At 35.2% G+C, this 26,899-nt stretch overlaps 1 protein-coding gene and 1 pseudogene across 1 annotated transcript in view; one reads left to right on the top strand and one right to left on the bottom strand.

Annotated features, from left to right (window-relative positions):
* LOC105748578 (transmembrane protein 33-like) overlaps nt 1-3,068 on the bottom strand; it is a 71,242-nt pseudogene extending 68,174 nt beyond the window's left edge.
* LOC101279843 (catenin alpha-3) overlaps nt 1-26,899 on the top strand; it is a 758,807-nt gene that overhangs the window by 244,641 nt on the left and 487,267 nt on the right. Inside the window, exon 5 of the mRNA XM_033407650.2 lies at nt 13,058-13,214. Coding sequence (XP_033263541.2) covers nt 13,058-13,214 — 157 coding nt within the window. The remainder of the gene's footprint in view (nt 1-13,057; nt 13,215-26,899) is intronic.

Here is a 26,899-nt window from a genome sequence, read left to right as displayed (position 1 = left end):
CCAGGAAGGAACTGATCGCTTTAATGCAATGAGACCATGGGTGTGGTCCTCCCCATAGGGGATAATCTGTAAGAAAGAGTGTGTTATCTCATGTAAAGACAATATCTATGATTGACTTCCTGAGAAGGTGGTTATTACTCCTTGCCCTGGTAGTGGTGGGCATGGGGGCTTTGTGATATGCACTGAGGGCTGACTTACATCTTTTACTCTTTCCAGTACAGTGAAAGGATCTTAGAGAAACACGTGAGAAGATGGTGTTCCATTTTTTTTTTCCTGCTTTGAAGAGTATATTAACCCTTTTTGCTGATTTTAATAACATCGTAGTGAAGACCCCATTCTTAAAGGGAAATGAAAGGGGCCACAAAAGTTTGCCTTGAGTTTATCTCACGTAATGGTAGATAAACTAAGAAAAGTCTTACTTTCAGTGGTAGATTTTCCGAAGTTAATGAATGAAACCACTGTATGGGCTGTGTTCTGTGTTACCATCTATTTTGTCTTTGCATTCAAAAATACTGAACCTTGAATATAAGTGAAATTCCTGCCCTCTGACAGAAAGGTGTAGTCTGGTCTTTGTCACTGTGGCCCCAGTCCTGTTGTTCCTTACTGTTGTGCATCATTAGTTTCTGTGAATTAAGTTGATGATCAGGTTTCATCCAGGAACAGATTGCTATATATTCTTATGTGTTACAAACTTGTTTTTACAACCATTTGTCAAATTGAAGAAACCCGTCACATTATTTGAAAAGTGAAAACAATTTCTATGAAAGAAAAAAAAAATCTACTGAATTCAACTGAATGAGCCATCCATAGTTTTAAATTTTATGTAAGTCTTTCTTTGGTAAAAATTGTTTTCCACATAAAATGCTTCGCTTCTAATTTAATCTTGGGCTTTTGCAACTTAAAATTTTTCTCCCCCAAATGGTATCTTCCATATTTTTTTATTTCCATCACCGGAACCACCATTAACTGAGTAACTCAAGCCAGACACTTGGGAACTCTCCTTGACTCCTTCTTAATTCTCATCCCTCACATTCATCTGGTCATAATTCTGTGAATTTTGCATGTAAATTATCCCTCGAATCTTGCTTTCACTGCAGCTACAGCCTCAGCTGACTATGAAGAAATGTAGACCACTCCCTCCCTTTCCTCACCAGGAGGGCTGCAAATGAGGCTAGAAAATGGAAGGAAACATGTCTTTTATGTCAAGAAAACTCAGTCATCATAGAACTGATGCTTGGCCTGCATCATGGAGAGCATCCAGTTCTTCCCAAAATGCATTACATGAAATGACATTAGCACGTCAGATAGACCCTGCTAGCTGCTAAAAGCCATTGTAGGTTTGTCACCTATATTTCCCCAGAGAGAATTACCTCCTGTTCATAGTCTGTGTCCTACTACTCAATCTAATTTACATAGGTCCAACTCCCAGGAAGCAGTAGTACTTTATTCCTGAGTTCTATACATAGCCCAGTGTATTCAAGTCTGTAATTAAAAACCACAACCGTATTTATCTTTTACTATGCATGTTATGGCTCAAGCCTGCTGAGCACAAAATAAATAGCACTTTAAAATTAAGAATTTCAAGTCTGCATTCAACAAAGAGGGGCTATTTTCCAGTGTATAGTATCATTGTATCTTCCTAGGGTAATATCTGTCAACCAACTCATTTGCAGCTGAGAATTCAGATTGCTTGTTTTACTTGAGAAGCATACTTTACAAACAATTCAGATTGTTTGTTTGTTTTACTGACAAAGAGAGTTCTCCTGAATGTAGGCCATTGCTTCTTCAATGTGTGGTTATTACAATAAGTAGTGCATCACTGTGGTATTTCACATGCACCAGTGAATATGCTTCAGCAATTAAGGACTCCAGGTCCCGGAGAGTGAAATAAACATCCAGAACTTTTACTATCTATTGTGACCTAGAAGTAGTCTTCTCCAATATAGTAGTAAATTTTAAACAATAATGTTTATAATTATTTGTTGGGGAAACAAGATATTTTTTCTTCCATTTCCAGAATGAAAATGACTTTCTCCTCCAACTCTCACTCTTAATATCTTAAAAAACCAGGAATTTGAGGGGGCATGATAATACCTTAAGTTTATATAGTTTATTTATGTTTTCAAATCACTCCTAATGTACTTTACTATGTATCGATAGTTCTAAATAATTCTATAGGCTAGATATTATATTCCAAATTTGACAGATTAAAGAAAAAAGCTACAAAGATTGAGTTGCCCAAACTATACACAACGCTTCTAATTTGAGGAAGGCAACTCTAATTCATTCTCAGGGAATTTCTCTCTCTCTCTGTCTCTCAAGAAGAATTTTATAAAATAGTAGCCGAGAAAAATTCAGTATTATTCCCTTTTATTGGTAGTATCTGACTTTTTTCTTTTTAATTATAGTTGATTTACAGTATTATATTAGTTTCCGGTGTATGGTAAAGTGATTCAATATTTTATAGACTATACTCCATTTAAAGTTATTATAAAATAATGGCTATGTTTCCCTGTGCTATATAATATATGCTTGTTGCTTATATATTTTATACATAATAATTTATGTCTCTCAATCCCATATCCCTCTTTTGCCCCTCCCCTCTTTCCTCTCCCCACTGGTGTACACTAGTTTGTTTTCTATATCTGTAAGTCTGTTTCTGTTTTGTGATGTGTATTTGTTTGTTTTATTTTTTTTAGATTCCACAGATAAGTGATAACGTACAGTATTTGTCTCTGTCTGACTTATTTCACTAAGCAGAATACTCTCTAGATCCGTCCAAGTTGTTGCAAATGGCAGAATTTCATTATTTTTTATGGCTAAGTAATATTCTGTGATATATATAATATATATATATATAATATTCTGTGATATATATAATAGAATATTGTATATATATTTTTATATATATATATATATATATATATATATATATATATATATATATCACATCTTCTTTAGTCACTTACCTGCTGATGGACACTTGGGTTACTTCCATAACTTGGTGTTGCAAATAATGCTGCTATGAATACTTGGGTGCTTCTGTCTTTTAGAGTTAATATTTTCATGTTTTTCAAATATATACCAGGAGTGGAATTGCTGGGTCATATGGTAATTCTATTTTTAGTTTTCTGAGGAACCTCCATAATGTTTTCCATAGTGACCACACTAATTTACATTCCCACCAACAGTGTACAAAGGTCCCCTTTTCTCCACTTCCTCTCCAGCATTTGTTATCTGTGGTCTTTTTGGTGACAGCCATTGACATGTGTGAGGTGATGTCTCATTGTGGTTTTGATTTGCATTTCTCTAATAATTAGCAATATTGAGCATCTTTTCATGTGCCTGTTAACCATCCCTGTTATGTCTTCTTTGGGAAAATGTATATACATACATATATATATATATATATATATATATATATATATATATATATATATATATAATTGTAGGTACTAGTATAAGACTTTCTTGTAGGGATGGACTAATTCACTTCGGAAAAGGCTTTATTAAATGTGTAGACCTGCCAAGTAGAAAGAACCATAGCCTGGAGCCCTGGTTATATGAGAAGGGGATTCTGTTTGACGCTCCCCACACTCCCTGGGGAGATAACGTTAAAACATTAAAATTCCTGCTTTTCAGTAAAATGAGGGATGTGGATCATACATTTATCAAATGAACTCAAAAGTTCACTCTAATGAACATCACATTACCTAGTGAGATAAACACTCAAGAGGAAAAGGACATTGTTTTATGAGAATATATCGCAAGAAACCTGACCTAGATTTGATAAAGCTATCCTGACGAAGTGATTCTTGATATGAGCTCTATTAGATGAATTAGAGTTACCTAGGAAAAGGTAGAAAGTTAGGGGGGCTGATGGTAAACGATGCTAGGGAAATAAACAGGTGTCAAATATTTCAGGGCTTTAGGCCAAGTGAAGTACTTTTGCATTTATCCTAAGATTAAAAAGGAAAATGGGAGCTTTGTGAGATTTGTAATTTGGAAATATTAATCTGTAGAGAGTGGCTGGGACCAGGGTTAAAGCTACCTCAGTTGTCCCATTGGCAGATCATGGTACCATAGAGTAGGTTTGTGGATGTGGACATAGTAGCCAAGAAGCCAAAATGCTAGGTCAAGGACATTAAGGTAATTTATCTTCTAGGAACCCATTAAAGGGAGGAAGAGTGAGAACAAAAGCAATGAGAAAAGGAGAGAGACCAAGTCATCCTTGACTATTTTAACCCAATTTATACCCTATACCCTATGTATATATCTTTTTAACATATCTTGGAAGCTCAGGGAAAATATTGCTTTACACGATCTGGGTTTTATATACCTGTTAGCCTTTACTAAATATTTGTGCATGGCTTTTCTCCCTTAACACCGTTAAAATATTTTCGGGGTTTGTCCTGTCTAATGTTTCTTTACTTTAGATACATAGTAGATAAAGAGCAAATATTCTTTGACAATTAAAAAATTTAAATCTCCTAATGTTGCATGAACTTGTTTTAGTTCACGGTTTTTGATAAGACCAAGTTGAATCTTCAGAAATTCCAAGTATATGGAGAGAATGTCCAATCCCAAGAATTCAGACATTGCAAATATATGCTTTTTTTCATTTTAAATTTTGCCAACTTCTTAGTATAAAACACATTTTGGCAATTAATGAATAGCTTGCATTTTGCCTTTATGTTTATATGGAATTGGATGGTGCATTAAAAGGAACTTTGTAGTTGTTTCTGACATAGAATTCCTTTTTTAAAAAAAGGGAATTTATTAATTTAGCAAAGATGTCAAATTTATTTTTAATTCCTCCACTTGAACCCCAATGATTTGGAAGATAGTAGATATTTCCTCATCTCCAAATTCAAAACTTATTAGATACCTAAGTGGCAGATTATATGGGATCCAAAAATCTCTGTTGTTTCTGTTTTTTCATCATTAGAAATTAAAGTATTTCCCATTACCTTAAGTTGTAATTTATGATATTGTTTTCAGAATTTTTTTTCTTTTTTAAAGCAAATTTTCTCTTATTTTAGTTTTATATTACAGGTAAATCTCAACAGTATACTGTTTCTGTAGATTCAGTTTTCCTTAAATTCTTATTTGTTTAACTGAGGGATATTTTTATAATTAGCATATGAAAATGATTGTTGAGCCTATCAGAACTGTAAATTCTGTATGTCTGTGTGTTTGTATATATAGTGTTTAAATTACCAAAGTATTCTTTGTATTTTTTCCCAAACTATCTGCATTGAGGCAAACATTCATAAAATGTCTAACACTGTGCTGGGTGAGTATTAGTCGTTTTATTTAGTTAACCTGATTAAATTCTGCCAACAACCTTTGTAATAAGCATTTTTTTCTAACCATTACAGATAAGGAATTGAGGCTCAGAATAGGAAATTTGTCTGAAATCACACAAAACTAATAAGTAATAGAGCTGGATTAAAATGTGGGATTATACCCCAAATTCCAACTTAATTTGTCTATAAAACATACTTACTGTTATGTCATGCCAGATAATTCATTTGATGTTCTTTTCCTCCCTCACTTACCTATTGCATTTAATAGGTTGTCCTGTCTTAATAATTAGTATAGAAGACAGGATAATAGTAGTTTGATTTTCATGTAAATAATCGCCTTTTACAGACCTTCTAGGGAGCATTACATTTTCCATAACCTAAATAGTCCTAGGTTGAATTTTTCTCCTTTTCTCTAGCAGTATGGATTAAGAGATATGAACGTTTATACTAGAATAAATATAAAAGAAATGTATAGACTTTCATAGAATGCCATATACTCCCAGAAATCAGCTTCGCCCCCGTCCCTTTTTAAAAATTACTTTTCACCCCTGGAGTGGGTTATCTCAGTTTTTTTATGTGTATCCAAAGTCAAGTGAAAGCCTCATGAGGTGATTCATGTGAGTAATCCTATCATGCGTGGATCATCTCTTCTTGGAATAAGGATATTACAACATTGTTAGGCCAAAGTTGAATGCAATCTAATTGTTTATAAACCTGTGAGGGTGCATGACAGGTTATATCTCCTCACCACCACCCCTCCCCAACCTCAAAATGCTTTTATCATTTAACAAAAGATGTGACTATGAAGATTCTTGATGACAAATATCACATGGCTTAGTTTTAAAATGTAATGACAGTTTCCCATAAATGAAAGAAGACAAAAAGAAAAGGTTATCAAAACTAAGGAAATGTGGAAAAACCAACATAGAAAGTGAGAAACATTTGGTACTAGAATACTATTTCAGCAACTAAGAAAAGAATGCACAAAATTAGAGCATTGAATTTGATGTCATTACCATGGTTGCTACAATTCCAAAATTATTAGTGTTACCAGTTTAAGTGGATGTCATATAAATTCCCCTCACATACTAGCTTAGATGTATTTGAGGTATCATATATCTAGTTATTTTAATTTTCTCTACATGCCATGACACTGAGGTAATCAGACGTATAGGTACTTACACATAACTCATCTTTTTAATCCACAAAGTGCTTTTGTTATATTAACTAAGATGTTTAAGATTATTTATATCAATGCCAATATTGAAATATCTCTGAGGAAAATTAAATTACGTGGACTTATTTTCACTTTTAAAGTAACTGTTTTCAGGAATCTTTTAAGAAAAGTATATACATCAGTTGATAGCATTAAATCTGCATGTTCAAATCCGAAGGAACTTGAGTGGGATGAGCTAATTCAAACACTGCCCCCTACCCCAGTGCAGACTTACCTATAATTCCTGGGAAAACGAGTCCTGGGAGAGTTAATATGACTCTTTTGTGTACATAAAATAGTTTGAAGCAAAGTAAAACTCTAATTTAAGCCTCTTGTTTTACAATCTAGAGCTCTCTCTATAACTTTGCACAAATTATTCAATCTCTTCGTGTCTCCATTTTCTTACCAGTAAAATGGGAATACTGGTAGGACCTTCCTCTTTGGATTCAAAACATTAATTCAAATGAACTACTTAGAAACTGTTCCTGGAACACTGAAGTGGAGAAATTGGAACCTTTGTGTATTGCTAGTTGGACTGTAAAATGGTACAGCCACTGTGGAAAACAGTATGACATTTCCTCAAAAATTGAATTTAGAATTACCACATGACCCAGAAATTTCATTTGTGGTATATAAATGAAACATTTGAAAGCCAGGACTTGATGAGATATTTGTACACCAGTGTTCATAGGAGCATTATTCACAGTAGCCAGAAGGTGGAAACAACCTAAATATCCACCAACAGATAAATGAATGAGCAAAATATATGTACGTATAATGGAATATTATTCAGCTTTGAAAAGAAATAAAATTTTGACCCATGCTGCAACAGAGATGGACCTTGAAAACATTCTACATGAAAAAGCCACACACAAAATGTCAAATATTGTATGATTCCACTTCTACGAGGTACCTAGAATAGTCAAATTTGTAGAGACAGAAAGTAGAATGGTGGTTACCATGGCTGAAGGCGGGAGAGAATGAGAAGTTTTTGTTTGATAGGTATACAGTTTCATTTGGGGAAGATGAAAAAGTTCTGGAGGGCTTCCCTGGTGGCGCAGTGGTTGAGGGTCTGCCTGCCGATGCAGGGGACGCGGGTTCGTGCCCTGATCCGGGAGGATCCCACATGCCGCGGAGCGGCTGGGCCCGTGAGCCATGGCTGTTGAGCCTGCGCAGCCGGAACCTGTGCCCCGCAACGGGAGAGGCCCGCGTACCGCAAAAAAAAAAAAAAAAAGTTCTGGAGGTGAATGGTGATAATTGTTGCGTAATAATGTAAATGTATTTTATGCCACAGAATTTTAAACTTATAAATGGGTAAAATGGTCAAATTTATGTTATATGCATTTTAGCACACGCACACACACCATTTTTTTCCCCCACACCAGGCATTGTAATGTTTTCTTCAGCAAGGCCCCTTTGGTTTTCAGGATCATAGACTCACTCTCGGTGTCCTAAATTATTGTAGAAATAATACAGGAGACACTAAGATGTGGCAGTGAGAATGAACTTGGGTCAGAGTCATGGCTTTTCCACTTAATAACTGGACGGTCTTGTCTGAAAAATGGGGATGGTAATACCTCACTGAGTTGTAAAAATTAGGTGAGTTAGTATAGAGAAAGTGCTTGGAACAGTGTTTGGCATAGAGCAGAGGCTTTGAGTATTAGTATTTATTATTATTGCTATTATTTTTTCTGTGGACTGTTAACCCCAAATACCAAGCTCTCAAAAAGAGTCAACTCCCAGCTCTTTTTTTTTCTGAGTATTTTCTCTCTGTTGGTGCTTTTGACTCTCTTTACATATTTCCTCCATTTTTCTTTCAATCCACTGGCTTATTTTGCTCTATGCTCATTCTTTTCTTTACATAATAACTTCAAACTCATAGTTTCTTTTTCCTTTCAACTTTGGTTTGTTTTGCTTCCTCATGGCCTTAACCCCATCAACCCCTCTGGTTCTGATTTTACTAGATGGCTTCTCTCTCTCTATATATATATATTTTTTTCATCTTTCATTTCCATTGCTAACTAACTCTTTCTCTGTAAGTTCTAGTTCAAATTTTCAAGAGAGGTTTGACCAGCTCAACCTTTTACATCATGCCCATGACCAATCACTGGTCAGCCTACAGATTGGATGTCCTTGAAGTGGGTGCCAGCCTTTGATCTCAGCAGTTTTGAAGAGGGAAAAATGTGATACCAAACTTGGCTCCCTATGGAGCTAAGAGTAGACTAGGAGTAGAAAAAGGTGTTTTAGGGACGGTTTATGAATATGGCAGTAACTATGATTCACATGCTTAGTATAGAAGCAAAGATGAATAAAACACAGCCCCTTCTATAAACAGGCTCATATGGAGCAGATGTGTATAAACAATCATGCAATATGATAACTACTATTTAGTTATATGGACAAAGTACTTTTAAAACACCAAAGACAATTCAGGTTCCTGGGTATAAGGAAAGGGACAGGTTTCACAGTATGCAATGACATTTCAACAGGTTTGTTAAAGGAATGTTTCCTCAGAAGGACCAGAGCAGGGAAAGGGATGGAGCAATGGTGTTGAAGCAGATTCAGTTGTAAGAACAAAGTCATGGAGGTGTGAAGATACATCATGTGGTCAGAAAATGGAGCTGAAGACAGGATGGCTGGAACGTAGGCTAAAATGAGGGAGATTATTACAGCAGACTGAAAATGGAGGTAAGGGCTAGCCTGTGGAGGCTTTTAGACTGTGAATTGGTGAAAAGGAATTTGGATTTTATCTTCAATCAACTAGGATTCTATCAAAGGTTATCAGGCATGGTGGGACAGGATCCCTTGTGCATTCGAAAAATACATGTGTTTGTAGCAAGGAGAATGACCTGGAGCAAATAGGGACTGAAATTAGGAAACTATTTGGAAGGCTATTAAAGTAGTCCTATTAAGATATAGTAAGTTCTTAAAGTTAAAGATACTATGTCAAAGTTGAACTAATTAGGTGATTCTCAGGGTCAAGGGTGATTCTGACATGTACACACCTCAACCATAATCTAAAGAAAGATGCCTCAGAAAGCAACATCATTCGCTTCAGATTTAAGTCATCTTTAGTTACACATGAAGAGGATTTAAGAATGGTTCCCCCCCCCACCTCTAGATATGTAGCTAAAATGTTAGGAGTATGACTCTGGGATGAAGATTTCTTCTGCCTTAAAGAGGGTTTGCACATCTTCTGAGTTTTGTCTGCTTTTAGATTTAAGCTGAATATCAGGAGAGTCAAGGAGGATACATTTTCTTATAGTGTGCATTGTTGAATCAGTAAATTGGATCAGCTGCAGAACTGGAGGTTTTCTTACAAAATATAGCCTGCCTTATATTCATGATTCCATATCTCCACTGAGGGATCTGCACAAGTATTTTAACACTATGCACAGAGTGTGAAGGCATAACTGTACACAACCACATGTGTACAGTTGTTCAACTGCAGGGCAATGAAACACCAGAGACCAGAGCCTCTGCAGTGTACACAAACGTACATTGTAAGTTAATAGGTTAATAAAACTGTAAAACTAAAGTCCAGGAATACTGTGGAGTTGTTATTTCTAAAGGTAGTGTGTGTTTCCTTAAAATTCAATGTGTTCCTCTTTCATAAAAAAGAAATGAGAATATCAACATAATATTTTCAAGCAACTAATTTTTCTCCTTCTGTACCTCCAATAATTTGTTGAAAGTCATGTATGTAAGGTGCAGCCTTTAGGTTACTGAGTAGAAAAAAATTATTTTTATTGTTGCCATTATATTTTGGTGAAATCTGAATTTTGTATCCAGTATTCTGCTACACCAATTATTCCTGTTTTCCAAATTCAAAAGCCATTTTTAGTCCTTATTATTCTTGACATTTCTATGGCATTTGACCCTTGAAAAGATTTTCTTCCTCGTCTTGACTCTTCAGTACCTTACTTTTCTACCTCCCCAACGATTCCTTCTCTCATCTTTATCACTTCCACTGTATCCTTTCCTCATACATACTGGTACTTTATATTGGAACGCGAAGGTGAGTTCTTTCCTCCCTTTTTCCATTGTCTTCTTTGATTTTCTTACAACTTTATTACTGTCTCCTGCCCCTCAGGAGGTGAGGTTTAGGCTCTACCTTGCTTCTAGGTCATCATCATTATTATCACATGTTACTGCCTCTTCCTAAATGGGTATCACCTTATACTAATTTCCACTTATTTCTCAGATTTTATTCCTTTGAAACACCTTTCCTTATGGAGCTGAATACCTCTCCCATGTGTTATAAGGCATCTTCTGCTTGCCTTTACAATAACCCCTACATTATAGCACTTATATATTGCAGTCGTTCTCAAACTGGGAGCCCCAGACCAGGAGCATCACTATCACCTGGGAATTGGTTAGACGTGCACATTCTCAGGCTCCAAAGCACATTAACTGAGTCAGAAACTCTAGAGCAGGTCTCAGGAATCTGTTTCAACAAGCCATCCAAGGGGATTCTGATAGAGGCTAACGTTTTAGAATCACCGGTATGTTGCAGTTGCCTGGCTTTTGGCTTATTCCCCTTCTAGATTATGGGCTGTTTTAGAAATTATGATGGAATCTTCTTCATTGTGATGTCTTTAGTATTCCATGTAGAATCTGATGGCACTAATTTGTTTCAACGCATGAACAAGCAAATGAGTAAATGAATGACAACTTTTTTATGAACTCCGATTTCACATCTGTGATTGGCCACTATGTAATTTGTAGGGAGAGACAAGAGTCACTTCAGAGTCAACCTCTGTATTAGGAAAGTTGACATCTAATACCCTTCATCAACAGTGTCCTCCAAAACAGTTTCACACATCTCCTTCTACAACCCTGACTGTTTAACTCTCTGATCTCTCATTTTCTATCAATACTATAATCATTCTCTTCATTAATCATGGAAAAACCTTAGCAATCACTTCCTTTAGAGAATAACTTCATTTATTCTGAGTATATGACTAAAACATATTCACTGTAGAAAATCTGAAAAATTCAGTTACACACACAAAATCAAATAAAAAGCACTGGAAATTCCACCACTCTGAGAGAACCATTGTTATTTGTTGTATGGATTCATCTAACTTTTAGTTCTAGCATATTTGCTAGAAGCGACTTCTCTGAAGCTTGATGTGTTTTGTAATCTGCTGTTAACTACACTTTGGTGGATATATTTCCATGTCTTTAAGCATTGTTTCTCACAGATGTGTTAATGTCTGCATGATATTTTTGGCAATAATTGATCTATCCACATCCTCCTTTAAATTATTGTAAGTCCTGTCAAAACTTTTTCAGTACGTCCACCACTGCAGTCCAAACTCTTTCTTATTCCTGTAACCTATTACAGTAGCCTTGTTTGCCAAATAAAATTTTCTATAGTGTAGTTCTGAGCAGATCACTCAAAAGTTTAAATGACGCTCCAGTACCTTCCAAATAAGGTCACAGTCCTGAGCAAGACGGTCAAGGACTCCTTATGCATAGCCAGGGTCTAGGTGAGCCTGCTCACCATTCTCATAGCATTTAGCCTGCTTTCTCACTTTTTGAATATTGCTACTTCTCTGTTCCACAATACTTTCTCACCCATGATGTCCACTTCAGTGTGAGGCCTTGCTAAAACTGCAGACTTCCTACCCTCACCACCATTCCACCCCTTATCCCCCTTCTCTGCTCTGTTTCTCTCCTTATTTCTTATAACCATCGAAGAGACCATATATATATTTTACTTATTTAACTTGCTATTTACCTGCCTCCCCTAACTGAATATAAGCTCCATGAAGAAAATGATTTTTGCTTGTGTCTTGTTCACTGCCATATCCCTAAAATCAAGAACAGTGCTTGATACATTAAAAAAAAAAAAAAAAACACTCAGAATATATTCAAAATACTGAATGATGAGTGAATGCACAAACGAATGAATTAATTAATTAACAGGGAATATCTCTTGGTAAAAATTTTCAAGTCCTCAAGGAAGTCAAGCTTTTATTCCCGTGATTTGCATATAATGGGCATTCACTACATAGTTGTGCAATGTGAATCCAAGTGACCAGTTAAATGTAAGCATTTCCTGGCTTTTCAAATAAATCATCATTTCCCCGCCCCCTTTAATATAGTTATATCTCTTCATTTTCCTGCACCTTTTTCACAGCCTTTTCTTAGAACTTCTGCTGAAGGTGATCTCTACTTTCTAAAGACCGTCTATCATTTTTGTAATTATGGCATGTATTGCATCCCGAACTGAGCTGGAGTTATATGGTGCCCTTCCCATTGAGTAGTATGCAAGCTTCTTATAGGCAGATACCAATTATCTTTGTGTCTCTTGCAGTTCTTAGTGCATTGATGCTCAACAAACAGTTCTAAAATTAATTAAATTATTACCAAAAATAAAATTAAACTATTAGCAAAAGCAAAGAAGGAGTTACACATGAGGGCATAAACATATCTAATTTTTTTTAAAAAAGAATACCTGTCACAGGCACAATGGTAACTATTCTGAAAGAAATCACTATGTGAACGTTCTACATCTTTCCAGATTATTAATGCTGCACTTGCTTTGGCTGCAAGACCCAAAAGTCAAGTGGTCAAAAAAACCATGGAAATGTACAGATGCACGTGGGAGAATCATATCCATGTCCTCACTGAAGCTGTAGATGACATTACAAGCATTGATGACTTCCTTGCTGTATCTGGTATGGTTTTATCTTTTAATTTCTATATTTGCTCTTGTAATTTTATGAAATACCTCCGTTTTTCTTTCTCAAGATTGCTTTAGCTCTTCGGGGTCTTTTGTGTTTCCATACAAATTGTAATAGGATGATACTGAATGTAATGAATTTTATGAAATATTATGAGACTTTTTTCTAGTGATAGCCTTTCTGAAGCAAAGTGCTGCTACATATGATCTACCCTAGGATAATGAGCCTCATGCCTTGTAATCCATACACCTCAACAAGTTACACTCTCTAAAAGAAATTCCTATTCATGGGCAAAGCATAACTGAAAATAGCATGTGGAAAATTTAGGCATTTCCTGGCTTTACAAGTAAATCATCATTCCCCCCTCCTTTTAATATAGTTATATCTCTTCATTTTCCTGCACTTTTTTCCCAACCAGATTTTTCTCTACTCAGAAAAAAAAAATGTATATTAATGGGAAAACTCTTCATTGATTTGAGATATAATATATACTTCAACTACCACTATATGTATTTGAATAGTGGTGATCTAAAGAATAAAATAAACAAGACTAAACATCTAACTACATCAATAACAGACAGACAGGCTTGAGATTCCACGTCAAATTCAGATAATTCTCTCATCATATATTAGAATAGCATCCCACAAGATTGTGAAATTACTCTCATAAAGCTATATTCTCAGAAGCATAACTCAGGTTTTGATTATACTGTTGTAACAGCAAATAACTAAATGCTTTTTAATTGTTTTATTCTCTTAAAAATTAAGCCTCTCACTAAAATAAATTACATATTTTTTTCTGAGAGAGAGAGTTTCTTGGAATGTGATGATTCTTTTTATAAAATGCAATTTCTTATGAGTTTCTAACATCATTTTATCTTTTTTAAAGTTTCCTGATTGTATTTTATCTACCTTATCAATTTAATTACTTTCATATATGTATGCTTTCTCATTGTGAACAATATCTTGAAACCTGGTGTATTTTCATAATATACTAATGAAAAGGAAATATGTGCTAATGAACTACTTTAGATTGTTTTATTTCTTTAGAGCTAAAACTTTGAAAATAATAGAAAATGAACAGGAGAAATATTAAAATCCCTTGATAACACTATTCAGAAATAACAACTACTAATATGTGATTTATTTCCAACCAGCATATATATATATATGTGTGTGTGTGTGTGTGTGTTTTCAAATAATTGTGTAATTATGTATTGCCTTTTTACAGGTAATAGTTGGCTGAATTTTCCCACATTGTTATATTTTCTTCAAAAAATCATTCATTTATCTTTTCTTTCATGAGCATTTAGATAAATTTTAACTACTATAAGCAATGCTCTGTTAAGCATATTTCTGTCTGTTTGCTATCCTCTTAGTATAGACTTTGCAGTGTGAATCCAATCAACATCTTATGTTGGGTCAGTCTTTTGTGATTTAGTTGTTAAATGCCAGGTTCTGATTTTTAGTTGGTTCTTTTGGTTACAAGGCAAACCTACTCACACTAGTCACTGTAGAGGCAGTTTATTTTAATAAAGCTGATGGCAGAATAGGGAGAATCTCCTGAACGTGTAAGAATAGGAGCCATAACTGGCCAGGGCTTGTGTGATTAGAGCTGTGGGGAGCTTGGGATCTAAGCAACTCTGTGGGTCCTCAGAGCAGAAGCTCCTATTTTCCTTTCAATGCTGGATTAACCTGAGTCTGTTACTTTCTGTGAAAAACCATAGTACTTAAGAGCCTGCATGTAACAGAAAACTCATATGAAAGTTGCTTGAATCACAAAAACCTTTAATTATCTCATGTAACTAGATGTTTAAGATAGTTGATTCTAGACTTACTGGCCCTAGCACACCGGAGGACCTGGATAGGAATAGTCCCTGTATGTGGGGAGGAGTATCTTATCACTAACATTTTTTGGAATTGCCAGTACAGGGTAATAATAAAAAGTGGATTCATATTTAATGTGTTTCATTATTGTTTTTAAATTCTCTACAAACAGTGCACTCCACTATTTTCTATACCTGGTGTGGACTGTTCTCACTTTCCTGCCCTTTGATTGCCAGTTTGGTTGTGGTTTGAGGTTATTAATGACCTATGTAGGCATCTCTGGATTTCTATTGACCTTCCCTCATTTTACATCTCAAAGTGCTACACAATATCACTTAAAGCAGGAAGGCAAGGTGGCTTGTTGGCTTTAACTTATCAAGGAGGAAGTCTTTCCCAGATGCCTTCCATCAGATTTTCTCTAATCATAAGTCAGAACTTGGTCCTGTACCTACTTCTGGACCAATTGATGGCAAAAGGGAATGGGGTTTCCATGATGGGCTTAGAGTGCTGGTAAATGGTTAACAACTGACTCGAGCCAGAGAGAGTAGTAGTACTAATTTGCAGCACTTGCTGATTTCTGTGACATAAATACTCCCACACGGGTGAGTTTCCAGCTGCCACTGCGATATCTTTGAACTCTGCATTGGGAAGAGATGCATACAAATAGCTCTTGTGAGCCTATTTTTATGTTAGGTATAAGCTTATCCTAACAGACCACTGGGCTTAGACCAGTCACAATTCAACCTTTCTGACTAGTCACTTACTATACAAACAAAATCAGAGGTTTTATCAGCAGAAACAAAGTGGAAATGGCTAGAGAAAAAAATGTGTTTACCCCGAACACTTAGTGGCGTCCACTGCTTTCTCAAGTTTCTGTGTCTTCGTAAACGTACCTGTGAGAGTTTAGCATGAGCTCCAGTGATGTTTCTTGTTACATGATAACTTTTGAACATCTGTTCCCAGATATAATGGCTTCTCCTCTCTAAATCTTCCTAGTCAAATAAATGAGAAAGACTCTAGCTGCTCTATAATTATTTTTAGTACTGAGCCAGAAGTCCTAAGTCCAAGATCACAGACCAACCAATGGATGGGTGACCTTTCTTCAGATGGCTAATCTTGGTGACAATCTGGCAGCTTTTGTGTGGGACAGATTTTCTTTTTCTCATCGTCATCATCAGTGATGGATGACTTCTCTGGTACTACTTTGCAATGATCTTTTAGAATATGCTGTTTGTATTCACAGACTTTGCTTCCTCTGTTTTGCCAGGTAGAATGACTGACAGGTTAGTTCATAGGATATCATAATTATGAATTACCTTGAGAATATTATGTTTTCCATTTTTTTATAAACATTTCATATTTTTCTTGGACTTTCTTCCAGTAGTTGATAGCAATGCTCAATTATTTTGATCTTTTTTATAAGAAAAAGAATAGGGGTCCTGAAAAGATTTTTACTTTCTCCCGAGTCAGTTGTAAAAAGTTGGATTTGATGATGTTGGATTCTCAGAACATCATCTCTCCACATTAAAATATAAACAAAAATTAAACCCTAAAATCAGTGAGAAAAGATTCTTGGACTTTATTACTTTATTGTCATTAGCAAAGGTAGGGATCACAGTAGTAAAATCTTTGCCCTATATAATGTTTTAACATGATCAGATCATCCCATGTTGACTAGTAGCTCTTGGAATAATGACATTTTTAATACCAAATGTCTTTTATTTATTTCATTTCTAAACATAGAAATATCATTATTTTAAAATAATGATTTTAAAATTATATGTTTATATAATCACCAGTTTCTCATGATACAGAAGTCGAAATACCAATTTTCAAAAGCCATTTTTGTTTCCTGCTATACATAGAAAATTCCAAACATAAGTGCAATCAGTCCTTTTTTAAAAATCATAAGGAATATAGTTATCTCACAAATGTATTATATATTTTAAAATTTTTATGTGTAAAAATAAAATGAAACAGTAAACCAAACCCCCTTCCAAAAGCAAAGTGTTTGTTTGGCAAACTAAGTTCTCTGACATTCAGTTGTCCAAGAGAGCCTCTTTTTATTCATTTATTTCATTTATTTTTTTGCTGTGTTGGGTCTTCGTTTCTGTGCGAGGGCTTTCTCTAGTTGTGGCAAGTGGGGGCCACTCTTCATCGCGGTGCGCGGGCCTCTCACTATCGCGGCCTCTCTTGTTGCAGAGCACAGGCTCCAGACGCGCAGGCTCAGTAGTTGTGGCTCACGGGCCCAGTTGCTCTGCGGCATGTGGGATCCTCCCAGACCAGGGCTTGAACCCGTGTCCCCCTGCATTGGCAGGCAGATTCTCAACCACTGCACCACCAGGGAAGCCCAAGAGCCTCTTTTTAGTTTAATGTTATTTATGTAATACTGTCATTGTCATCTTACAGGTAATTAGAAAAAGTCTTCAAAATGCATTGGTCCCCAAACTTTCTGTCTTATCACTGACCACAGGGCTTATCCCCTCACCATTCACAGTGCTTTCTGTCACTCTCTGAAAACACATATAACAAAACACCTGTCAGAAAGTAGCTGGTCTAAAGATTCTTTGACCACATCAACGTCTCTCTTTTGTATAGACAGAAGATGTGTCCATGTGATAAGATTTGAGAAACTCCATCTTTCCAGCCTGCCATGGTTCCTGAAATTCCGAGTATTAGTTATCTGTGTGAGAGTAAAAAAAATATTTAAGATCTCTGTCTAGGATACAAATTTGAAAGAGGAAGCATATTAACGCATGAATCATCTTTTTGAACTATTGCATTAATTGACTCATAGTGAGCTATAATCCCAAGGAATTGAATTTAGAAGAAGTAAACTTTGATAGAAGAGGGGATGCCTTGGACCTATTTAACAATTACTAAGAACTGATTAAGTGTGAGGGTTTGTGAAGGTATGATCTTTGTTTCACTTAGTCTTTCATTCATTCATTAAATATTTATTGCATAATTTTAAATGCTAAACCCTCCAAAAGGTACTGGAGATTAAATAATGAGTAAAAATTAGTACAAAGGATAACTTTATGAGAGTTATGACAGTGGAGATTATTGGAGAGAGGGGACCACATGAGCAATGGAGGAAGCAACTGACAATGGTTTGGAATTTTCTAAAAGACAGATTGACCACTTATTGATTAGAATTAGCACTGCTCTTCCTTTATTGTAAAAGGTTTTCTCATTTTAAAGGTAACATCATATTGATTCTTTGTGAATTATAGTATTGGAGGATGCTTAAAGATTTTCTTTATTCCATGTCCTACATTTCTCTTTAATGTCCATGTCCATTGCTATCACTCTAGTTCAAGCCACTATCTCTTAGTTGAATTATCATGTAATCTTTTTAATTGAACCTCCTGCTTCCAAAGTTTTGCTTGAAGGTTCTCAATAGGTATTTGCTGAATGAAAAAAAAAAAAAAGTATTTATTCCCCTTCTCAATTCTGCAAGATTAATTTGGGGGATTTACGTCTTACGCTTTCATTAAAGGTGTTCAGCCTTAGAATGAATATTTTTTAAAATATTCAAATAATGAAAAATAACTTTGAGCATTAATCATCACAATGTTCTGTGACCTTGACTTAGTGACACAAGTATAACTCTGATACTGCCATCAAAAATGCACTAACAAAGTCCTTTGTGTTCATGAAATTGTAGTGAATGTGATCTATGGCTTCTGTGAAGGAAAATGAAAATAGAATCATTTGACAAATGAAAATGAAAATAGAATCATTTGACAAATGAAAATAGATTTTCTTTTTCTTCATAAGTTAATAATAAATACATAATAGTAGCAAGATACAAATGTTAATTGCACACAAACTAAGCACTATTAAATCTCATACAATGTTTATGGGTTAGGTGTTGGGGTAAAAAAATGACCCATAGTACATATCTATGCAAAGATAAATTATATAATATAATTATAACCAATTATCATCATACATTCTCTTATGTATCTCTTCAACATATACCTATTTGAAATTTTAATTGATTAAAGACATCAAGGCATGAGATCTATTCTTTTAAAGTTGATATTTGAAATCATATTCTACAAAAATGAATTTTTTTTTTTTTTTTTTTTTTGCGGTACGCGGGCTTCTCAGTGTTGTGGCCTCTCCCGTTGCGGAGCGCAGGCTCCGGACGCACAGGCTCAGCAGCCATGGCTCACGGGCCCAGCCGCTCCATGGCATGTGGGATCTTCCCAGACCGGGGCATGAACCCGTGTCCCCTGCATCGGCAGGCGGACTCCCAACCACTGTGCCACCAGGGAAGCCCTACAAAAATGAATTTCGATAAAAGTGTATTGAATAGCAACTATGTACAAGGCAGTATGCTGGGAAGTGGAGGAGGATGCAAAGAAGAAAAACGCACCATGTTTGCTTCCAGGGAACTCAAATGTGTGCAGTTAATGCTGCTGGAGCGTCAGGGTATTGAGGGGAGCATTGTTAAGGAGATACTGGTTGAACTGAATTATTGAAATATCATTTTTTTACATGTTTAAATGAGTGGGAGATGGTCTTTTTATGGACTTTAAGTTTGCTAGAGTATGTTAGAAAATGAGACAGTGTGAAGAATATAGAAACACTGAAGGAAAGGAACAAAAACTAAGTAAAAACCCTCCATAAGGAATGATTCTGGGTTAGTATATGTACTTGCCACATACTATACTGGAATAGTCTTTAATAAATCTGCTATGGTGGACTGTCTTTGATAAATTTCTGAATTTTTTTCTATGTTCCACTGCACTTAGAAACATTAAGAGATTATTTTTTTTTCAGGGGAATAGATGACAATTATGAATTATATACAGAGTCTTCCAAGTTGCTACATACCTTCCAAAATAGAGATGAATACTCAAATTATGCATAATAGAATTTTAAGAGTAAATCTGGTTTGGACCAAAAGTTCTTGGTATGTTTCAATATCAAATCAGCCCAGTATTTCCCTGAGGGACACATTCTATTAGCAATGCTTAGGTTATCTGTAGTTCCAAGACAGTGGTGACCCCTCAGTCTACATCTAACACTGATGTAGTGGCGTGAACCACCAAGTCAAATACTGAAAGAGAGAAAAGCATGTGAAAGTGCATGTGGGTTTGAGGGACAGCAAGTTGGCCAGTATTACAGGAACAGAGGGTACATCTGGATTGGTACTGGACTCAGAAAGTCAACAGATAACACTATATAAAGGCCTGAGCATTTCTAAGAAAATATAAGCTGTCTAAAATTTTAAATGGTCGTGTCATCAATACTTCAGAAAAGTAACTCCAGATGCTGAAAAACATTCTTATAGAAGTAGAGAGTGAGTGCTACATAATGCTTTAATTGCTCTTAGAAGTGAAAAGAAAGTAATCCCAATATAAAGCAGGTGTTCCCTCACTCCCTCCACCCCTCCTCCAAGAAATTAAAACATAAGACTGACACACACATACAAGATATAACAATAGGAAGGTGAGGTGAGAGCCAGTTGGATGACTTAAACCTAGCTTAGGCTGAAAAACCCAGGTGTGCATTTAGGAAGAAAAGAAGGTCCCCATCAGAATAGTTCAGTGATGACTTGCAGCCAGGATATTCTATGCCAGTGGCTAAAATCAGGAGAGAGTCTTGTTGCGGTTGTAGGTTTTTTCCTCTGAGTCCTCTGCGATTATATTTTCATGTGATGGTATATGGCTCAGTCATTGTAGAGACTCCAGAAAAATTATACACACAGCTTTTCATAAGTCATGGAGCAACAGGGAGAAAGCGTGCATTCAAAAGTAACTGAGTAAGCTCCCCCAAAGTAATCCATTATTGCTCTATTGATAATTATGTTTTGAATTACTGCCTGTACTTACATGACTGAAGAGTACTTTGGGCATATGAACTGGAATTTAACATGCATCATTCCATGTACTAACAGGCAAGTTCACTCAAGATGCTCTTATCTGAATGAACAGTAAATACACAGCAGGACTGTTGTTCGAATATTATGAATTAGATCTTCAGAAAAGCTATAATTAGAAGTTCTTTTTCGACTTTGTCAAAATCAGTCAGATTTGAGAATTTTTACCAGAACTTTAAGGTAGAGCTGTAGTAATCATCAATAATCTTACTGACATAGTAAATAGCACTAATAAATAGATAGATCTTTAATAAAGGATTTCCTTAAAATTGTTTCAGTGAGTGTATGAAGTTATTAATAGCCATACTATTTGCCATAGTCAGATATATTGACAGAAACTTTTAACAAAAACAGAGAGTCAAAGTGAGTCTCATAATTTAATTCGTTCTTGGTTATTTCTGGGCAGTGTTTCAACTCCAAGCACATGCATTTCATCAGTGTAATATGGATGACTTAAAATCCTAATGTGGTGAATCCTGTGGACACTTTATAGGTCAGACAAGGGATTAGCTGGGAGGTTTATTTTTGTCATGTGATACCCACTCTCCCCACCCCTGGCCCCCACACCTGCTAATGAGTCCAAGAGGTGCTCTTGAGCATTCTGAAAAACCAAAGACTTCAGCTAGAGATGAAGGGGTTTTAGGCAGGAAAAGCAGGCTGATCCTTCCCTATATGCTCTCCAAAGGTCTTCCTCTGGACCTAGAACGAAGCATGCCTCCTGCCACCCAGGTGGGTGCAGATACAAGATTGGAAAATATGAAGTCATGTATCTGAGCTTTCAAATTTGTGTTGGCATAGACGTATGGACTTTGATAGCATCCTAGGGGATTTTTTTTAACAAAGCAATAAAAACTTCCACTTACAGAGTGGCTCCAGAGCCTGTGCTGGGAACAATTTATGTATATTGGAGAAAAGCAGCCAAGAATTCCGTTTTCACAAAGCATATATCATTATCACTAAAATGTCACCACTAAAAGAACTCTTATAGATTAGACATGAAGACAGTAGATTTTATCTCTAGAATCTATGGAAAGCATAGAAAGAGAAGAGTCTGTTAGGAGGAGGCTAACTAACTATGCTTAAGATTGACAAGTCTGCCAGATCCTACCAGATCTATGATCTTCAGGAAATAAATTAACCTCTGACTCATTAAATGCCCTCCTGTAAAATGCTAATAATTATATCATTTTGCTGTGGTCTGAATGTGTCTCCCCAAAATTCATATCCAATGTGAAAATATTAGAAGGTGGGGCCTTTGGGAGGTCCTTAGGTCATGAGAGTGGAGTCCTCATGAATTAAATTAGTGTTCTCATAAAAGAGACCCTACGGAGTTCCCAAGCGCCTTCCACCACTGTGAGGTTACAGTGAAAGGCACTGGATGTGAAGCAGGAATAAGGCTTTTACCAGCATGTGACCATTCTGGTGCCTTGATTTTAGACTTCTCAGCCTCCAGAAGAGTGAGCAATAAATTTCTGTTGTTTTTGAGCTACCCAGTCTATGTTATTTTGTTATAGTAGCCCAAATGAAGTGATACATTTTTTAATTTATTTAAGAAATACTTACTGAACACGTATTAAGTGATAGAATGTTTTAAATCCTGGAAATAGAATAGTCAATAGAACAGACAAAACTCCCTGCCTTCTTAGAGTACATATTCTTGCATGATTAAAAAAAATAAAATAATATATTTTAAATGATTTGAAGAGTGTCTGGGACATAGTAAGTTGCCCATTAAAAGATAACCATTATCACTAATACCATTGGCAGACCATTGTTAAAATTTAAACCAGATATGAGAAAGAAAAATCTTTTTAAAGGAGCTATCTTTGTTAAACCTATCCCCAAAGTTAGTACTTTATAGTTTATCAGAATAACTGAAGAATTATCTTAAAATCTATGGTGTATAACTATCAGATGTTAAGACAGTAAAAATTTACGATAATGTCAAATATGAGACAAGCTGTAGTAAAATGAGAATTCTCATATACTGCTTCTGGGAAGTAAATTGTTATAATCTCTTTGAAGAACAAAACAATAATATGTGGACCTGGATTATTTTGCCACAAATACCTTTCTATATTTATTGGAGAACTTGTACACATATTCATAAAGAAGACTTGTATAAGTATGATCATTATGGATTTTTTAAAATAAAACTTGAAAGTAATATAAACACCCATCAGTAGAAGAATGAATAAATAGCAGCAAACGTAGTAGTTAAAACAAATAAACTTGTTTCACATGCGAATAGGACAGCTTTTAAAAAGCAATGTTAAGTAATTAGCAAGTTTTAGGCAATAGGAACAGTAGGACTAGCCATAGAAGTCATACAAAACAAATACTTAAGAGTGAATAACTCTGCAGAAAGAGGAGTTGGATGGCACTGAAAAAGAGTACCTATGGGACTTTGATTATATTTGTAATGCTTTATTCTTAAAGATAATATCAACAAAATCTGATGAAGAAATAGCCTCTATTATTATTGAAGTAGATAGATTATTTTCTGTATTTTATTATGACTTCTACTATTCTTAAATTAAAAAAAAAATATTGGAGTGTAGTCGATGTACAATGTTGTCTTAGTTTCAGGTGTACAGCAAAGTGAATCGGTTATACATGGTCATGTAACTCTTTTTTAGATTTTTTTCCCATATAGGTCATTACAGAGTATTGAGTAGAGTTCCCTGTGCTATACAGTAGGTCCTTATAAGTTATCTGTTTTGTACATAGTAGTGTGTATATGTCAATCCCGATCTCCCAATTTACCTCTCCCCCCTTTCCCCCTGGTAACCATAAGTTTATTTTCTACATCTGTGACTCTATTTCTGTTTTGTAAATAAGTTCATTTGTACCATTTTTTTAGATGCCACATATAAGTGATATCATGATAGTTGTCTTTCTCTGTCTGACTTCACTCAGTATGACAATTTCTAGGTCCATCCATGTTGCTACAAATGGCATTATTTCATTCTTTTTAATGGCTGAGTCATATTCCGTTGTATATATGTATCAGATCTTCTTTATCCACTCCTATGTTGATGGACATTTATGTTGCTTCCCTGTCTTGGCTATTGTAAATAGTGCTGCAGTGAACATTGGGATGCATGTATATTTTAGAATTATGGTTTTCTCAGGACATATGCCCAGGAGTGGGATTGCTGGATCATATGGTAGTTCTGTATTTAGTTTTATAAGGAACATTTATGTTCCTTAAACCATAATGTTCTCCATAATAGTTGTACCAATTTACATTCCCACCAACAGTGTAGGAGGGTTCTGTTTTCTCCACACCCTCTCCAGCATTTATAGTTTGTAGATTTTTGTTCTGATGGGTGTGAGGTGATACCTCATTGTAGTTTTGATTTGCATTTCTCTAATAATTAGTCATGTTGAGCATCTTTTCATGTGTTTTTGGCCATCTGTATGTCTTCTTTAGAGAAATGTCTATTTAGATCTTCTTCCTATTTTTTGATTGGGTTGTTTATATTTTGATATTGAGCTACATGAACTGTTTGTATATTTTAGAGATAATCACCTGTCAGTTGCTTCATTTGAAAATATTTTCTCCCATTCTGTGGGTTGTCTTTTCATTTTGTTGATGGTTTTCTTTGCTGTGCAAAAGCTTTGAAATCTTTTGCATTTCTATACACTAACAATGAAAGATCAGAAAGTGAAATTAAGGAAACAATTCTATTTACCATCCCATCAAAAAGAATAAAATACCTAAGAATTAACATACCTAAGGAGGCAAAAGACCTGTACTCTGAAAGCTATAAAATGCTGATGAAAGAAATCAAAGATGACATGAACAGACTGATATTCCATGTTCTTGGATTGGAGGAATCAATACTCAAAATGACTATACTACAGAAAGCAATCTACAGATTCAATGCAATACCTATCAAATTACCAATGGCATTTTTCACAGGATTAGAATAAAAAATGTTACAGTTTGTATAGAAACACAAAAGACCCCAAATAGCCAGAGCAATCTTGAGAAAGAAAAATGGAGCTGGAGGAATCAGGCTCCCTGACTTCAGACTATACTACAAAGCTACAATACTCAAAACAGTATGATACTGGCACAAAAACAAAAATCTAGATCAATGGAACAGGATAGAAGGTCCAGAGATAAACCCATGCACCTGTGGTCAACTAATCTATGACACAGGAGGCAAGAATATACAATGGAGAAAAGACAGTCCCTTCAATAAGTGGTGCTGGGAAAACTGACAGCTACATGTAAAAGAATGAAATTAGAACACTCACTAACACCATACACAAAAATAAACTCAAAATGGATTAAAGACCTAAATCTAAGGCCAGAAACTATCAAACTCTTAGAGGAAAACATAGGCAGAACACTCTCTGACATAAATCACAGTAATAGCTTTTTTGATCCACATCCTAGTGTAATGAAAATAAAACAAAAATAAACAAATAGGACCTAATTGAAATCTTAAACTTTTATGGTAAAAGAGAGCGAACAGGAGAAGTAAATATCAATGTGCAAAAACAGTTGGCATGGTGGATTGTGTGCCTGGTGTAACAGAGAAATCTTCCCAGGCCACCCATATCAGCACCTGAAACTCACCAAATAGTGCTGATCGTCCAGTATTATGGAACTTGATTGTGAATCTCTGTAATACCTTTTAAGAAAATGCTTTGTGAATGTGAAAAATACCTAAAACTTCATCAACCAGGGTCAATCTCTGATGGAATAATATTTTGTGAGATTTTACGTTATTTTTTACCTTATTTTGTGGATAAGGGTGGGGAAAGGATGGCTAGATTTTTAAAAATATTTTTATTGTGAAACATTTCAAGCATCCATAAAAGACTAGAATATGTAGAATGATAAACAATGTAATCATACTGTAAAGCTTTACAAACTTTAACCCTTGTCACATTTGTTATTACATGCATAATTAAAGCCCCCTGTGTAACTTTCCTAAGATTTTATAATTTTCCCTTTGCTAAGGATTTTGATGAAAGCGCTTGCCTCTTAATAAGCATATCTGCATGACAGACAGTTTCCTTCCATTGGATTACAAGATCTAAGGCATCAAAATAACCAAAACCTGCCTCAGGCAATAGAATTTTCTCACTTTGGGTATATAAAACTCAAAGCTAAAGCTGAAAAGTTTCCCACAGGGACATGTCAACAAGTTTTAAATGATATTCTGTGCTACCATCTTATTAGCAATCTTGATGGTAAGTAATGGAGGAATGAATTTTCTTGAAGCAAGCACCCAATTAATACTTTGGTATTGGTAAGTTAATCATTTATTGTGTCAGTTAACAACTACTTATTGATCAATTTCTATTCACCGAAGAGATACAGTGGTATCATCGGACTTATTCACAGAGGATCTGTAGTCTAATAGAGGAAACAAGCCCTCAGATGCCAATTACAGTGTGGTAAAATTGTTGGGAAAAACGCCAAGGCTATCTTTCTATAAGGAAAGGAACCATATGACAGCCAGACTTTGAAACCTCATCCTTTTTTATTGTTACTTGAATATGTGATCACTCTTTCATATTGGCATTTAGTAGCTTATTATAAGGACTTACAGGATTTAATTCAAAGAAGATTCAGAGCATAATCCAAGTTCACTATAATGTTATTTCATTCATCTCTATAAATTACGGATGTACAGTAACCAATTTTCAACCTGGTTCTCTATAACAATTTTTAAAACATATAATTAGCAGGAATTTACAAATAAATTAAGAGTTTGCATCCATTTATAGATAATTTTACAAGTGCTTGTTTCCTTTCTATATCATAGATTTTCTTGTAGAGAATCAGTTGCTCTGATATTTCAAGTTTTCGTGATACTAGTACAGTACCTGTTAAATAATAATTTTAGATGATGACTATTTTTTTAAATTTTATTGGAGTATAGTTGATTTACAATGTTGTGTTAGTTTCAGGTGTACAGAAAAGTTATTC

This window comes from Orcinus orca, chromosome 14, assembly GCF_937001465.1.
Source record: "Orcinus orca chromosome 14, mOrcOrc1.1, whole genome shotgun sequence".
Lineage (NCBI taxonomy): Eukaryota > Metazoa > Chordata > Mammalia > Artiodactyla > Delphinidae > Orcinus > Orcinus orca.
This window is presented reverse-complemented; position numbering and strand designations above follow the sequence as displayed.